Source organism: Serinus canaria, chromosome 1A (assembly GCF_022539315.1).
Source record: "Serinus canaria isolate serCan28SL12 chromosome 1A, serCan2020, whole genome shotgun sequence".
Taxonomy (NCBI): Eukaryota; Metazoa; Chordata; class Aves; order Passeriformes; family Fringillidae; genus Serinus; species Serinus canaria.
The window spans coordinates 34,284,690-34,303,410 of record NC_066314.1 but is presented as its reverse complement, the minus strand read 5'-3'; the positions used below and the strand labels follow the sequence as shown (position 1 = coordinate 34,303,410).

General features: G+C 36.9%; 1 protein-coding gene across 6 annotated transcripts in view; it reads right to left on the bottom strand.

Annotated features, from left to right (window-relative positions):
* CNOT2 (CCR4-NOT transcription complex subunit 2) overlaps window positions 1-18,721 on the bottom strand; it is an 85,889-nt gene that overhangs the window by 27,857 nt on the left and 39,311 nt on the right. For 4 of the 6 annotated variants that reach the window (XM_050985629.1, XM_050985622.1, XM_050985623.1 and 1 more), the window contains 2 exons: window positions 7,013-7,135; window positions 5,609-5,656 (listed from right to left, as the gene is read on the bottom strand). In XM_050985629.1, the coding sequence (XP_050841586.1) occupies window positions 5,609-5,656; window positions 7,013-7,123 (159 nt within the window). In that variant the 5' untranslated portion in view covers window positions 7,124-7,135. Of the gene's footprint in view, window positions 1-5,608; window positions 5,657-7,012; window positions 7,136-18,721 lie in introns of those variants that run through there. The other 2 variants (XM_030238224.2, XM_050985641.1) reach the window with 1 other exon arrangement.

Here is an 18,721-nt window from a genome sequence, read left to right as displayed (position 1 = left end):
CAAAACAAACAAACAAACAAAAAAACCAGCACCAAGAAATGTTTAAATTTGCCAGAACTGTGAAGAAAACACTCCACTTGACAACCCTCTCATAGGCTGCAGCCTTCCTGAGAGCAGAGGGGCGGTGGGAGGAGGCCCTGCAGCAGCACTGGCCAAACAGGCTCCTGCCTCCCCATGCACTGCAGCTTTGTGCTGCCTCCAAGCAAAGCCCCAGCTCAGCGTGGGGACAGCTGCCCGCCACCATCACTGCCACACATCAGCAGGCTGGCACGGAAAAAACTCAGTAAGGCAATTCTGTGAAGGCTGCTACATTATGTAGTTATAGCCCAAAGCTACTTTCTTAAACATGAAGCAAGCTGTAGCTAAAATATATTGATTTAGCACTACAAAGTCAACTCCTAGAAGCAAAATTTGTTAGAATAAGCAAGTTTGTGAGAAGTATCAGGCCTGATAAATTATGGGATTCTCACAGATGCAAACATCAGCATAATTTTGTATTTATACTACTTTATTTCTTTTATCTGCCATCTGTGCCACACTATTTAATAACATTTGACCCACAGCCTCAAAAGAAGAAAGTGTTACACTGACGTAAAAACCAGTAGTAAAACAAGTCAACAAATTACAGATAAAAATATTAGACTGTTTTTCAGTAGTGTTATTAGTCTTCCTTTTTACAGCACCTTCTAATACAGCACTCACAACAGTCCCATATTACAAGAAAGTATTTCCAACTCTCAGTATCAGAAATTAATGAAAACCTTGAATACATATATAAATACAGGGTATTATCTGCCAGAAAAAAATTATTATTTATGTAAATAATTTGTGAAATATAAACTCAAATGCAATACTGTAAAATAAATGTAATTTTATTAAGCCTTTCATATTTCATAACTTCTGGTTGGTTGTGATCTTCTGCCTCCAGCAGCACTTGGAAAGCACAAGGAGGTAGGATCACACTTCGATGGCAGCAATATCTCAAGATCTTGGAGACAAGATGTTGCTTTTGAAAGACAATGACATTATTGCTGTGAGGTTAACATGGCTTCCCAAGTAAAAACAAATTCTCCCTGTGTAGAGACACTGTCTGATAGTACAGTTTATCAATGAGCCAAATGACTACTGAAAGCTCACTGAAAGATGCTATAAAAAATGCCTAAGCAACTGAGAACTAGGACAACAATGCAAATATTTTACACCAATTAAATAAACAGCTGCATATAAAAAACCAAAACGCCCACCACTGAGTTCATAAACCATCACTATTACAAAACAGCATGTTCAATGAAATGAGTTATTGGGTAAGAAACCATAACCTTCCCCTTCTAGAAAATGCACATGATTTTATGCATGGAATTAATCTAGTTAAAGGCATCACTTCAAAAGCTAGAGCTGACATATAAAAATTATTATACATTGTGAAGTGGAGATGCAGTAAAATAAAGCTTCTAGATGAAGCTAAGATGAAGAACAGAAAAGTATAGCACACCTACCACAGTCATTCAATTATTTGATAAAAAGCCTAAATACAAACAGAATCATAATGAAAATGATACTACAATCATCAACAGTAAAATTAATTTCCTTGTGACATAATTCCAAACTGTAAAGGGATGTGAACTAACTTACATTTGGATATATATTTTTCAGACACATATTTGCACACTGTGTGAAATAGTATAAAACCACACTTTTGTCTCAAAGCAAAATTAGATTATGATGTATTGTCTTATTTGATAAATCCATTCATGAGCAAATTCAAAGGTGACACAGTAAAGGGTGAATTTTGTGTTTGAAATTTTTTGTTCTTTCGGCATACTGTAAAACTTTCTTATGAAAATGCACACTATAGGCACAATGATGATGGGTTCTGAAAGGAAACTACATTAAAACACAAAGTTCCTTCAATTGTTACTAATCTCATTCCCTGCCAATCCTTCCAACTGTTTTGCCACTTTTGCCACTCTCAATTGCTTTGCAATTTTCATACATTTAAATTTTGTTTGTTTCCATTATTTTTGTTTGTTTGTTTTTGTTTTCCCTTTTGTTGGTTGTTTGGGCTTTTTTTAAAAAAAAAACATCTTTTTGTGTTCTCAGTAATACATGCAAGGAATGTTTAATCGCTCTTCTGGAAGATGAAAAGAAACTCTGTTGCTTTGTAACTCACACTTCAAAGAGTAAAGCCTAAGTTGTGTTTCACAAAGCAAGCAGGGCAAACCAACTCACTATTCAGTCAAATCTACGAGTATGTTTACATGCAAAGTAATGCCTGTGAAAATATTCATTTGCCATTTATAATTAAGACATTAATCTATTTATTTCTCAAAATAAACTTTAGGGGTTTTTCTCCCTCCACAAATGGATCAAAACTATTCAGACCATTACATGTTAGGGTAATGTACAGTATCTCTATTCAGCCAACCAGCATTAGTGTGAATGCTGCAACTGCACCTGACATGAGGGGGTTTCACGGGAATTCTTAAATACATACAACTCCATATGAAGCATCTGAAGTAAAATTATGACTAAGGTAAGAAAAATACCTTAGGAAACATGATACCATAGGTTTCCTCAGAATCCTGAAATGACAGCATTAAAAAGTCAGCAATTCATCTGGATCAATGAGGTTCAGCAGCCTTAAAGTCAAAGTTGTCTTCAGAAAACTGACTAAACTCTTACACACTTAGTTTCCAAAACTTAGCAAGATTCTGGATGTCAATCACAATGGCAAGCTAAACCTCCAGGGTTTTCTCTCTTGTAAAGTACCACCTCCTTGTAAGGCCAAGTATTTCAAAACACAGTAAAATTAAAGTTCTGTAAATCAGTTTAATAGAATCCATAGTAAAAGGACGACCCTTTGATGTATCAGCACCACTGACATCTGCCTTCAGGCAACTGTCTCATGACAGAGGAACCCCTGAATTTCATCCACCACTGACATGCTTCAGCTTAGGATGGAAGAAACCTCTGGAAAGCAGACTCCCAGAAGCAACAACCATTTTTCTGTACACAATATCCAAATCTGAGGACTTCCTAGTGCTAGGGAGTTAGACAAACAACTGCAATGAGACAAATCTAATCTTCAAGCTAAATCTCATCAGCCACAATTAAAAACACAAATCAGAAGTATCATCACTACCTCACTGCAAGTATTTTACTATCTGTTGAGCAACTGGAAAAGAAAATGAACAGCACAGGACTGGGCCAAGATTGGAAAAAAATATTAACTGAAAAAAATCTCCTAAGCTTTCTGATTGGGTAGACCTTCATTAAAAAGTACGTGTGTCTACTGTCAGATTTATGGCTACAAAACAACAGAAGATGCCCTTATCTTACACTCTCAAGTACACATTTTCAGTGGGTTGGGCTAGATTGGTCAAACCTTGTGGAGCCCTTCTTACATTCTCATACATGAGAAATCAAAGAAGTTCAGACTGAATCAGTCCAATCTTTTCTCAAAGCTCATCTGCATTTTTGTTTTGTTCATTTAACAACTTTAGTTTCAAAAGTACATGAGGGCCTTGAGTTACCAATTTCTACTACTGCCACTCTATTCAAATAAAAATATATGTATCCACGTCCTGAAAATTATTTTGCTGAGTGCACAGACAGCTCAATTAAGTTGGTGAAATTAGCTACAAGTAAGCTGTGCAATTGTTTTGTGGGTGCCCAGTGCATCATCTTCTTGATTTATATTAAAAGGATCCCACTTGTTGCCAGCAAAAAGTTACACTATTTTCTTAACCTGTGTTTTGTTTTGAAAGTACCGTAAAACACCTAATTTATTTGCCAAAGGATTATTGACCTGGTTATAATGCACTGACCAAGTGCAGAAAGATTCACAGACAGAGCATTCATGCATATACTGTTTCTCTCCCCTATTTAGCTCAGTAAGCATGTGATGATTCAAGTCAAAGAAACTTATTCAATAAAAAAAAAGAAACATAAGATGGCTTGGACAAGATGTAATCTCATCTAAGGAACCACAACCGTGGGCCTAAAATAACTTATCAAATCAGTATCTGTATGATCTTGGAAGTACTTGAGCATGTGAGTAACAGGCAACTTTTCCATTTCAATTACCATATTAGTCCTGTTTATTTACAACTGCTTTTTTAGTGAAGGAACAGGTAAATTAAAAGAAAACTTTTATCTCTTAGCTACACTGAGGCTGAAATAAAAGTAACATGTCCAAAATTATCTGCTGCTAGTTCTTTTCCCATGTCAAAAATCTTTGGAATTTGGACAGGATTTGGCTTGACTTTACAGTAAAAATAAAGCGAGAAGTAAGTTTTGAAGTTTATACAAATATGCTTGCAGTAATAGCCTTTACTCTAAATTTTAGGAGGATTTCACCATTCCCTATGTTCCCCCATTCCTATACTCCTCAGCTTGGAGTATACATACACACAAGCAGCAACAGTTCCTTGGAAAGCAGCAACTTTCAATATCAGAATCACTGAAACTTCAACAAAATGAAAACCAGAAACACCTAGCTACATCCAGTATAAGGGTAATAATAAGCTTTAGCCCTTGCTGAAAAACAGGATTTAGGGAAGCAATTCACAGAAGCTTCCACGAAAACCACTCTATTTCAGTTGGAAGAACACTAGAAGATAAATGAAGCATAAATTAAGGACTCTGCATTCATATGTACATATCATACACTGAAGAGAAAAAAAATTACATTTCAGTAATTTTCATATAGGTCAGTTGCAAAAGCCTGCAACATTAATTTTATCTATAGCTTTCAGTAAAGACATAAACTGAGCAGAAAATGAAAAAGAAGGAATAACTTAAATTGCAGTAAATTTGCACCTTGTTTAGAAAATATAATAGTAATTTGCTTCTTTCCCCAATATTTCTTCTGCCTTTATTTTATTCCCATAGTAGATGTGAAGACAGAAAGATTCAAAGTGCTTCAAGATCTAGAATGCTGGAATTTTCCCCCCAGGTGTTCATAAAACTGGATCTAGGTTTTGAACATTAGTCTTTATTAGCTTACCTGGAAAAACTTCTGAGCAATTTTATTTTAGCCTGTCAATACAGAGTCAATATATTTATTTTACTTTCATATACAACATTTTTAGCTGAATTCTAGTTGAAAGAGTATTTGAAAACATGGTTATTTTCAAGAGCAAAGGTTTACAAAGCTGTGAAAGAAGTTGGAAACTAAGAGAATGTAACAACCTTTGCAATCCTCCTTATCTACTGTGAGCCAAGAGAAAGAGCAAACAGAACATGTAATACACAGTATGCATTTAGCTATACCTGAGTGATCAAAGGTGTACAGTCAATATTATTGCCATAAATTTATTTTTATAAACTTATAAAAAATTAGAATAGCATATAACAGTTTAAAATTTCATAAGCATAAACCCAGAAAGTTGTAATAGCCAACAGTAAAGCTACAGGATTTGGGGAACCTTAAAATAATTTAGAAATAAAATTTTTAAAAGCTTTTGCAAATCCACTCTTCTATTTCCTGTTGGAATGACATCATTCTTCTGCCAACTACAGCAGGCTTCTATGTCCCATTTTGGCCACTTCTCCCACAGGCCTTCAAGATTTCTCATTTGTCATTCCTGGTGTATGGAACACCCACCTTCCTCCTCTTGAAGTGCCATTCTAAGATCCACTTCTGCAACTCTACCTACAGAAAAAGTAGGCAACTAAAACATTCATTCACTGTGTCAACAATGCGCCAAGCCATCAGCTTGTACAGCTGTATGCTGTACAGCACAGCATTTATCTCACTTTACCTTTCTTACTACACCATAATGATTTTACCATCAGTGCATCAAATCTAAAAGTAGGGATTTAATGTACCAAAATCACTTTGGAGAAATCCTCTCTATTGTTTTTGAGTGCTAGCTGCACCTCTCGGTGACCAGAGAAAGGATGTATATTCCACATCATAAATATTCCATTGTGCCTCTGTGCATCTGTGGTACATGTACACATGTAATCAACATAAAGAGAAAAGAGCAGCCCATTTAGTTTTGTTTACAGTGTACTACATTTTAATCCTTTGCTGGCTCTTGGCAATTTATGAAACTGAATTGGAAAGCTGCATTTACACCTTTTTTTTTTGTTTGTTTCATTTTGTCTGGAAAGGCTTTCTACTCTCTAAACCTATTTCCTTCTCTTTGGAAATCTAAATTAAAATTCACCTAAGAGTCTGTAGGAAATGCTTCTGTCGACACAGGCCAAGGTCTATCAAGACTATGTTCACAACTGTATTAACCATATTTCTGGTTTCCAAATTCCATATTTCTGGACAGTCTTGGAGGCAGACTTGAAGCATTTTCACCTTTTTAAAAATTTGAATGGAATTGGGTTTTTTTATTAGGAAGAATATGTTGCCTACACATATGTAAGCCTGCCATGAGATGGTACTACTGACCTGCAGGTGACATGAACTTCAAGTCACACTTTCAAGTCCTACATGTATTTATTCATGCCACTCCATGTCAAAGTGACATATTTACTGCCAAATATATTTATCTTTGGTAAGAATAAGCAGAGCTTCAGTAATGTCAATGCAGCTCTAACATACAATTTGTCATTAATGAGGGCAAAAAATGTTTAGGACTTGCTAGTTTTGTAACTGTGGGGCATTCCAAATAGGAGAAATACCCAACTTAGATTACTTCAGCAAACAAATTGCACAAAGCATTTTCAGAAACTAAAAATGGCTGAAGACATAAAACACAAAACCACAAGAAAAAAACTGTAGACACTGCACAGAAGTGCAAGATATAATCAATAACTCAATTTAAATTACAAATACAAGGCTTCAAGATGAAAAAAAACCAAAAAAGCCAAAAAACCCCAAACACTGGCAAGCATATGGCTGAAGTTTACATGAATAAATTCACTGAAATTAAAGCACTTGCCACTGGAAATGTACAGCTTAAAGCTAAATAAAGCCCTTCCTCACATACATTTCATATACTTGAAACTATCTCAGTACTAAAAGGAGGAAAAATAAGCTTATTCAACTTACATCTTTTTCTGACCGATGTGGGAACATCGATGATTGGCTGTAGTACATGTTCTCATCATGGTAGTCACCATCAACCCCCTCTACAAACTTCTTCCTTGAAGCACCAAACATGCTGTTTGTCACCTAAATAAGAAGAAAAATTATTTTATTATATATCATATATTATTTGATTTGCTACATATTTGGTAAATATTTTAAATATATATTAATGGAAGGATGGTAAAAAATCCATTTCTAAATATCTGAAAATTCCTCATAAAAATACTTTCCACATATTGCCAGTGTAATGGTTCTTTCAAGAGGGATTTTCATGTGACAAATTCATATTCCAGAAACAACAGGAGTGGGGAAAGGGGACATATTTTCATTTTTTGGAAGGGTGTTGTTACATTTATTTTTTGAGTTCCATGACCTTACACCCAAACTTATTTAAAACAACAACATGTCAGAAAATAAAAGAGCAAACTTCCCTAGTTTTTCTCTCCTCAGGTAAACATTCAGCCTAAAAGGAAATAATTAAGCATATTCTTTAGAGCTCAATCACCTTAAAAAAAATAGCAAAAATAAAAGAGAGAAGAAAACAAGAAAGATCTGTGAAATCTTCCATTTCTCATCACCAGAACTTGGAAAACCAGCTTTCAACTCGATCCCCCTCAGATCCATGATTAAGTAAGAGAAGGTTGAGCTTAACCTCACGCAACAACCTCATCACAGACTGGCAAAGTTACTGCAGACAGCCCACAAAAACCCATTAGATTTTATTTTACCCTTACTCCCAGAATCACACATGTACACAGTGCTGCTAAGTCAGGAAACGGAAACCAGTGAAACAGCAGCCCCACAGCTGGTGACAGGACCTGAATTCATTAGAAAATTCAATCCTGCAGCAAGGTCACACAATGTCACTAAAGCATCTTCTGCACACAGTGCGTACTTCTCTACCTGACTTTCACTTGATCACCTGACTATGAAGCTCTAGCCCAGCACAGTGTGCGCTAACCAAGGCCTGTTTTAACCACCCAGGTTAATGTTCAAACCAGCCAAGTAGCACATGCAGGTCAGCACAGAGCAACTTCCCAGTTTCTTGTACCATATGGAGAGACTGGAGAGAGTGTAATCCAGCAGGGTGATAATCATCCCTGAGCTACTGCCCTACATAACTTATCTTCACAACGATCTTTAGCTTTCTTACCTTTCAAGATGATAAGGTACAGTTCACTTATAAAATGCTCTGAACCTTAAGATTTACTATCTACTACAGCATTAGTTAAACTTAAAAAACATAGGATTTCAAACTTCTTTTTTAAAAAAAACAGTCAGTCTGCACTACCTTAGGCTCATGCTTGAAACTGAAATTTCAAAATATTTATTTTGGTTGGCTTCAAGAAGAGTTACTTTCAGCCAGAAATCCTCTTGACAGAAATACCCACTGACACAAAATTACTGTGATATTCCTCACAGTATGGCTTATTCAAATTTCACCTTTATTGATGAAGATTTCCAAGCAGTATTTAAATAACATGGCTGTTCCTAGACTGGTAACATTTAAACCCCATGATTTCAAAGTCACAGTACTTTTGATTACTCAAAATAGTCAACGTAGTCAACACCTAGGATGCATTTAATACAGCTGTAGTCCACAGAATGATCTCAAAATATTTGGCTAAACAAGAGTGTACTGCACTACTCCTACAAGAGGATTTTAGATATTCAGACTACTGATATTCCAGAACAAATATAAAATCTACTACAAATATGTGTAGGATGGCATGTAAAGGTACTGCATACCTTCCCCAGATGAAGTTTGTCTTTTATGTATTTTACAAAATATGTGCAAATATAAGGTCCCCAAGTGCTAGAATGCAATCAGCTGACTTTCACACTTATAGCTAAGCTTTCATTACACTATAAGCATATCCCACTGTGTTAATCCCCTTACAATGCAATTATCACCTACCAGATGGGATGGAGCATTTAACAGGCTAAGGGGATTATCTTGTCCTTTGCTCTGCCTGAGTAAAGTGCAGAGAGATGAGCAGTTGCCTTTAACTGCAGTAAAAAGGATAGTGAAATGCTTTGGCAAAACTATCTTCAGCAATGAAGAGAAGCTGGAGTCTCACCCAACTATTGCTGTTGAGAAGAAGAAAAGCAGCTTCTCACAAGTCCTAAAGAATTCTTTGGTATTCCTTTAGCAATACCTGGGATAAGAAAAGGATTATTTTCTGACACATAACCTTTTCTTGTGATACATCATCAGAATAACAACTGAGTTGTGATAGAAAGCAAGTCACTGATGCATATGTGGTACTGTACTAATGTAATAAGAAACCCTGAGCTACAATATAGGAGCTATATAAGGGGAAAAAACTATTGTCTTTGACCCAGCAGATCTTGATCTTATTTCTGCAAAGGTTTACACATGGCTGGCTACATATGCACTGTAAAGATTTCTGAGTCAGTGGGTCAGAGCTCTCAAAATATATGTCTATAGCTGCTGCAAGAAAGTTATATGTCCAAATATAGTCTTTCTACTGAAAAGTTAAAACATATTTTGAATTCCCTACTAAATTCAAACTTTCTAAAATATTATTTTCTATACTGAAAATCATAAACGACAGTGGTCCAATAAACTAATCAAGACTATTCCCTGAAGAGTGATGAAGTACAGTGATATTAATATGGAGTCTGACAAGGACATGGTCATAAAGAAAGAAAATGAAGAAAACTTCTAATAATTAGATAAATATTGGTTTTTTATTGGAAATTCATATTTCTACATGATACCTAACAGAACTGTGCCGATGAACTCCAGAGAAAACAGAGCAGGCTGCAGCTGTATGGGAAGAGGGGAAGGCTGAGGAGCCTGCAGTGCTCCTGTCTGCTACCCAGCTGCATCACTGCGCCCAAGTACCCTCAAGACCTTCAAAGAGTTTTTGCTGACACTTCCTCACAACAGCGTTTTTGTTTGTTATTTTGTGTTGTTCAAAGCTGCCAAGTGAAGCAGTTGCATGCAGTGCTCAAGCTGTCCAAACTCCCACTGAGGGAAGTGGTACAGGCACTGGAAAGCATTCTGGTAACCGCCTGCACCCCTAACAGGATTCCACTCCACTAGAAAGAGCTGTCACCTGTTCTTAGGGTGAACCACAGCACAGATCACAACAGAGAAATGTGGAGGTACAGTTCACACCACTATCCAGCCCTGTCACAAACTTAACAGCACAATAACATGAGGCAAGCTGCTAAAAACCAGTAACAGAAAGAGCAGGAACTAGGATTAGAGACTGCAGCTGCTGTAGCCAAGTTGCTTACTTTGAGCTCATTCTGAAGCTAAAACCAGCAGCCAATTTTATCTACTTCTCAATAGTCACTGGTGACAGTAAACGGCTGGCAGACTTCTGAATCAGAGCACTTATCCCCATGCAGACTTTTATATTACAGTAGGTTTATGCAATGACAGTGTCATACTGTTGCCAGGTTAGCAGCAGGCACCTTCCAACCCATGTTAACTTACTGCAGGATTCACTAACACGCTCATTAGTCACTCATGCTACAAGCATATGCACAGATATTGGAAAAACACTGTTGTGGTACTCTTTGTAAGAAGGTGTGAGAATAACTGGGTCTGTGCCAAATGCAGACAGATATGCGGATGGAACTTAGTTGTTTATTTCCTAGGACAAGAAGCTACTGAGAAACCTCATACATAGACTGCAGCTCGCTTTTCACAGACTGAGAAATCGCTGCCCAATCAGCTATGAAAGTAAATATAGCAAAGTTCATGAAGCCCTAACAAATAGATGTTAAACCCTTTGGAAAGTAACAGTGACCTGAGGTTTTCGACCTTCAGGTACAGGGTCTAAATTAGTGAGGTGAAGAAAGGTAGAAATCAGCCCTTGTATTTCAGTTCTTTCATACATATCCATACACACACACACACACCATCACAATCTCACAGAAGTGGTATGCCAACTGCATGGAAATTTTATTACACACAGAATTCTTGTCTCTCAGATTAATATCATGCTTCCCCTCTCCTAATCCTCTAAGTACTCTTACTGTTCTACTGTGGGAACTCAGTTCTCTGTTGCACAAGACACACTGGCAGTGTAACCATTCATTAAAAATGTAAAAACGGTGCACTTAGGTCAATTCATTCTTTCGCGTAATGTTGCAAAAGGACTTACAACTCCCACTGGTAGTCCCATGCAAAATATTATTAGAAAATATTCATGGTGACAGAGGAAAGAAAGGGAAGGAGCTACATATTAGGATGGACTCAAAAGATCTAACCTAATACGTGGCCACAAACCACATTGCTCATTTCTGATCAAGTGAACACATGTGCTTCTTTCAAAGCACGAGCTGCACCTGGGTCAGGGCAACCCCTCGTATCAACAGAGGCTGGGGGATGAACAGATCAAGAGCAGCCCTGCCAAGAAGGACTTGGGTGTGTTGGTGAATGAGAGGCTGGACATGTGTCAGCAGAGTGCACTCACAGACCAGAACTCCAACTGGATCTTGGCTATCCAAAGCAGTGTGGCGAGGAAGGGGACTCTGCCCCATCTGCTCTGCTCTGGTGAAACCCCACCTGGAGAGATGCATCCAGCTCTGGGGTTCCCAGTATGGGAAGGAGATCACCCTAATGGAATGAATCCACAGAAGGGCCAACAAGATGATTACAGGGATGGAGCACCTCTCCGATGAGGAAAGGCAGAGAGAAGTGAGATTATTTATCCTGGAAAAGAAAAGTTCTGAGGATATTTTAATTGTGGCCTTCCACTACCTGAAGGGAGCCTACACAAAATATGGATCATGTACTGACAGGACAAGAAGGAAAGTATTTTAAACTGACAGCAAGTAGGTTTAGATTAATGTTATGAAGAAATTCCTTACTGTGAGGGTAATGAGGCACTGGCACAAGCTGCCCAGAGAAGTTGTAGATGTCCCATCCCCAGAGTTTACAGGTTGGATGGGCCTGCGAGCCACCTGGTCTAGTGGAAAGTATCTCTGCCATGGCAGGGGTCTGGAAACAGATAATCTTTAAGGCCCCTTCCAGTCTAGGCCATTCTATGATTCTATGTTTAGAACTCACAACTTCAAGCTAATGTTCATCAAGAAAAATGCAGCCAGAAACCTGGTAACCTTTAAATTCTTCTGAGGAACATCTCTTAACAACAGGAGAGCTAGAAGCACTGTACAAACGTTATGAACTTGAAGGATCCAATAACCAGTTTGCTGTGGTCATTGACCTTTATCCTTCAGCGGAGAAAATAACCCAAAACAACAATCAGTACTTATTTTAAAGAAGATATAAAGAGAAATATTTTTAATTGGGAGGAATACTGCAGTATAGCATAATTCAGCACACTAAAATGTCTCACCAATAACTGAAACTATCTTATTGAAACTGAATTTTTATGAAAAACTACTAAACAGTTTGTCTTAAGCTGCAAGAAAATCTTCTTAAAAATTTACTTATAAAGCGGTTCTATGATTGTGTATCAATGTTAGTTAAACATCCTGCAGCAAATAATGAAAAATGAAAACTAATTCTATTTTTTGTTTTGCCCTATTACTATAGGCACTGCCTAAGGAGCGCTCACTTATGCCATTAACATAGCCAAATCTAAACTAAGATAACACTATAAAATCTCGCAGGAGAATGAATACTTTTAATTTTCCATAGAGTTGAAAAACCGACATTGAACTACAACCAATTAAACTCATCATCTTTGTGAGATTAAACTATACACAGTAATACAAGCTGGGAAAAAAAAGAGAAACACTTTAAGGGATTCTAGCAGTATCTTCCCTTTCCTGCCTCTCCAGTGACTACAGTGTTTGTCAACAGCCACACTATCACTACATGGAAGCAATTAAAAATTGTAATCTCAGTTTGACATTACAGAGCTTCTACCCAATTATATACTATTGCTTTTGATGTTGCTGTCTAGGTATTAATAAGCAAAGGCAATAATTTACTCTATTTCTTTTCTGTCACAAATCACTGTTCTCACAGAAGATGACATGAGAAGATCTACAAAAGTGACCCTTAATGAGCCTTTTAGTGAAAAATAAGTCTCTCAAAATTTCTATCAAAAATCACATGAAACACCAAATGAGCCTCCAATTTAAGACAAAATACAGAATCTGAAATTCCATCAGTCGGTTTGCTACTATAAATTAATTTTATAGTAAAACTACTACAGTTTATGGTCCTAGTGTCAAAGATAATTCCTGTTTAACCTTAAGTGGAACTGATATACAATAGAATATGTATTACCAAGTTGCTAAATGCAAAAAAATCTTTCAAATCCCAAACCTTTAGCAATAAGTTAAAGCTATTAAAAAAATAAAAAAAGTACACTGGCAGAAATAGATTTCATTTTCTACATGAAAGCAAAACAAAACCAGAAGTTGAGAGCCTTTGTTTTCTCATTTCATAATTGCAGTTTGTCCACTTCTTCAAGATGGAATGATAACCTCTACCAGTACACTGTACGATTATACTATGATAAAGAACAACTTTGTACTACCAAAACAACATCATCATGGCAAACAGAATATTTCACTGTATTTCTCTTTTTGTTAAAAAGTGAGGTTTCTTCTTGATTAGCTTAATACTGACACCGTTTTAAGACACTATATTCTCACCCATTGTAAAAATACAATAGTATAACAGGTATTTTGTTCATGTTTTGTTTCTGTGTGACCCTGCCTTGGCAGGGGGCTGGTCTAGATGGTTACCTAAAGTGTCTTCCAACCTTAATGATTCTGTGATCTTTAACAACAGACTTCCTATTTTTTTTAAGTTATGTCTCTTCAAGTTTCAATCTCAAACATGGAAGACAAAAAGACCACCACAACATGAGAGACAAATCTGTCAAAAAACTTTTAAGTCAGATAGCCTTTAGAATAAACTCCAGGTACTTGTGTCACATGATAAATTGATTGTTTCCCAAATTCCCACAGCACTGTAGAAAATAACAGCAATCGCAGACTTACACAGGTCAAGTCTGAGTATTGAAGATTTAACTGATATCCTTAAAACACTGCAGTGTCTTTTCTCTCCAAAAGTAACTATGACAAGATGCACAGCAACCTAAATGCAGGAACACCAAACAAAAATTTTGATCTTCAAAGAAATAAAAAACATATAGTTATTTTAGACTACCCTCCACTCATATTCTCAAGAACAATCATCTACAGGCTGAAGTTTTACAAGTATTCTATGAAGTATAATAGTGCTTTCAAAAGCTACACTGAAAGTGTGAATCTATGGTGCATACAAACTATATCCAAGAAATGGCAGTCCCTAACATCAACCCAGCCACAGAAATTCTCCTGAACAAGATCAACATGCTAACTGTTGTTAATCATCTCTAACTCTTACAAAATAAACACTTTAAAACACTCCTTAAATAGCACAGGGGGAATAGGAAAAACTATCCTACACTAAAAGAAGAATAAACGAACACTGAAATTACTAAAGCTGAACCTGAAATTTGTGATTATAAGAAACTACATTTTGTCTTGTAACATGGCTGACACCATGTCCGTCCTGGTACAAAGTCTTCCAGGTTCTCCTCCTGGTACAGCCACAACACTTGAAATATATTAGAAACAACAGTAGTTTGGGATATGACTTCTCTTTAAGCTGGATGCCTTTTATGGGTCTTATCAATGAGTTATAGGGAAAATAATCTTCTGATAGACCATTCAACAAAACCCAAACACATACCAACACATACACTTCTGCAAATCTGTTGCTGCCTTTCTTGTATTTTCAAACTTGCAGAAGTGACAAGGGCAAACAAACTCACACTCCATCTAGAGCAGATAGGGGAGAAATCAGGATGATGCCACATGCATTCCACCTTATTCACTTATATGACCTGAGAAGGAGGAATGTGTCTCCTCTGCGGACATGGCAATGAAATCAAAATTCCTGACTACCACACACACCTGCACACCCACACACACACTGCAAAACACACACACCAGTATTTTCTTGTCAAGGCCATGGTTTAAGGAATATTGTCCATTGGGAACAATGACTACTCGTCTGATATTATTATTTAAAAAACCCTTTCCTATAAAAACTGGTACTTCATTAATGTAGGAATGGGTGAATCTTAGGAGAAATTCAGCTGTAAAGTCTGTAAGTAAATAAGCAAAAAACCTCAAAATTCCATTCCAGAATGATAATAAAATGTCTTCAATACCCTCATAATAAACTTATTACTGCAGTGACACTTTTCCTGGCTCTTCAGAAATTTATTTTGTGAGTTCCTCTCAATCACTATTTTACATCTCGGCCATAATAAAAAACTGACATTGGAAGGTATCAGAATGGCACCTTCCTACCTTCTTTTGCTTGATAACCTTTGACTCATCCCATTATGTAATTCAGAAACACAGTGGTTGAAAACTACTTGCAGTTTAAACTAAAAATTGATTTTGTAATTGAAAAACATTGCAGATTGCCACATGAGCTGAGTATTTCACTGTTGACACAAGTTTAGTTGTTTTTCAGCAATTTTCCTTTTGTAACAAATTAGAATAAGATAACCTCTTATTCAGCAAGTTCATCTATTTGAATTTTATTTCCAGTTCCATACCTCAGCTTGCCTTTTTTGTTGTTTTGTGGCATATCCTTTTAAAAAATGAATAAAAAGACAATTTACCCAGTTAGAAATTCTAGATCTACTCAGATACCCTCTGGAGACTTCCTTAGTAGAGCATATACAATCAAAAAGCCCAGCTTCAGAAGATCAGAAAATCCCTAATACATTAAGTTCTTCAGATACAGCAAAATCCTACCATTTCCTCCAGGCCCCAGAAAAAGAAGTGGGAATATGGCATTTTCTTAACACTGTGATCCTCAGAGCAAATTGATAAACATGCGACTTCTGTGTTCAGCAAAATTTGTTGCAGTCAACTGTGCATATGGCCAAACTCACATGACGCATTTGCAGTCTGAAAGCTGAAAGCATAAGGTAACTGGAGAAATGAACCCATAAAGTAAAATCACACTAAGCACATGCACATTGTTCTGAATTACTTAGAAATGTGTCAGATTCTATAAATTTCTCATGGAAGCAAAAAAGGAAATTGTGACCAAAGCCAATAGTTCAAAGAAGTTTGCATTTCCTACTCTAAAAACTCATTTCTGTATGAAGTAAGTCACAGAACTGGCTATAAGTAACTTCAGCTGAAAATTCAAAGAGGGATGCCAAGATGAGGCAAAGCATATAGAGGGAGTAAGAAGCTTGTGTCTCGAAGAATTTGTTTCATCTTGTCCTGGCAACAGAAAACGGGATTTTAACAGGGACATACCATTCTGACCTCAGAGTACTGGTCCTCTCTTCAGGTAAGTACTCCCCCTCTGCTACAGTACACTAAAACAGGGCCGTTGTTCAATACATGTTTTGCCACACGTGTATGGGCATGGAGCAGAGAAAAGATTCTTAAGGGACATAAATGCACTCCTGTGAAGGGAGCTAAGCAGGTTAAGTGATAATCAGACAGGCCATAAGCCAAGTTTGGAATGCCAGCATCTTAACTCACTGAATCCCCAGACAGGTCAAATATGTTCAAAAATTCAAAGAAATACAGTGTGACTTCTGATAAAAAGCTCAGAAAAGTTCTGGGAGAAGAAAAGCACTTTTAAGACTCTTTATTCATCACTGGTATTTAAGAGTCATCACGTATTTTAAAAAAGACTTTTTAATAGCAATTATAACAGAAGTTAACTAAGTAAGATTAAGTACTTTGGGCTCCAGCTTCACAATTAAGAGAGCTGCAGTGCTGAAGTATTTTTTTCTCTATCAACTGTTACAGCTTTGATATCAGCATGACATATTTGCCACCTCTGATGTTTGTTATCTTTCACAGCTGCTCAAAAATATTTTCCGCAAACAACAGACAACTCAGACAATGCACAAATGGACCAACAGAGCTTAAACTGGAAAACAAACCAGATCCTCATCTACTCCAAGCCAGCACTATAGTCTGACTTCTGAAGCAGAGGTAACTGCTCCTGGTATTAAAGAAATGATACAAAGGTTCCATTATAAGGAGCAGCTCAAAAACCTTTTATGTTGATTAATTCTCTAAGAAGCTATCAAAACAAAAGAAAACCCCTGGTGAAGTAACACACAAACATTTACACTGAAATCAGAAACTGCCAAATCAGAAATTTTTACAAGGAAAGCTAGTGGTGAGGAAAGAGGAAACAACACACTCAGATTTTAGGGAGGCTGTATTCCTCCAGAGGATCAAAAGTGAAAATGGCCTGCATCAAGGACATTGTCAGGACAGGAGGTGGTAGCACGGGGATGGGAGTGGATGAGCTAGAAACATGAAGGTCAGCTGGGCCTCACAGGCAAGGGAAGATGGTTGCAAGGACAGTGTTGATATGCTTGTCAGTGAGCAAGTATTTTACCACATTACCATTACCACATGCCTGCTCTACTGCTGTGAAAGAATTTTTTCCCATTTCCCTTAACCTTGTTGTGGTCCCTTACATAACATCTAAGCCAAGCTGACTGAGTTTCATCTGCTAAGTGCCTCCAGCTATCTCCGTAGTCACTACCTTACATACTGTTCAAGCAATATTTAACACTTCCTACACACCCAAATCAGTTGAAACCAAAAATGCCCAATGATAAACTTTCTACATCTGTATATTAAGTCTTATTAGATGATTTGTGTCACAATATCTATAAAGTATTCAGCATCTGTTCACTGGACACCGTTTTTTGTTGGTTCATTTATTGTTTAAAAACTTTTGCACTGTATGTCAGACATGCAGAATGCAGCTTGTAAATCAAATGAAAAAAACAAACTCTGAAGCGTTAATTCAATTTTGGTTCATAATCACATGACTTAGGTGTTTTCATCATGCCAAACCTCATTTATTTTATGAGAAGAATAACAGATTAAAAATTAAAGAACAGTGCTCCCTGGACTTTTTACTTGCTTTCAGCTGATACTCTCAGTCAGGAGGCTAGATTTCTGCTTCAGCTAAAAGGGCAACCATTGCTCCAGCTGGGACATTTCCACAACAATTCTGAACAGGCTCCTCTTTCCAGGAATACTGCACTTATTTTTTCCTTTTTTTTTTCTTTTTTTTTTAGCACAGCACCAATTCCACTAACCTTTTAAGACAGCTGCACTGCCTTCCTATTTCTTCCTGGACAAAATCAAAACTTTCATGTTTGGTTAATCTAAACTACTGTATTTTAAATAAGTCCTGGTTTCCTGAGCATTTCCTGCAGTTAAGCACTGTACAGTGAGATGTACAACATGATTAACAGTAACAGAATATTTTTTTCTTTCATTACTCTGATGGAGTTTGTTGACATTAAATAAATCAGTACTACCACTGACCCATTTCTACTCCAGCTTCTGCCAAGGTGGGGGGTGGGGGAAGGTGTATTGTGGTGGTTTTGGGTGTGGAGGGGGGTTTTGTAAGGGAGCACAGGTAGAAAAATCTTGAATTAATAAGAGAGCCACTACTTTTTATCTTCTATCAGTACATTCACATATACAGTATTTAATGTAAGCTGCTAACCATTTGTTTGAAGCACCTCAGGAACAGTACGTTATGTTGAGTTTTAAGAAATACAGGCTTCCCTTTGGTTTGGGCTTTTTTTTTTTTCCCTCCTGGAGGTATTTAAAAAATAGAAATAGCTGAGAATCTTT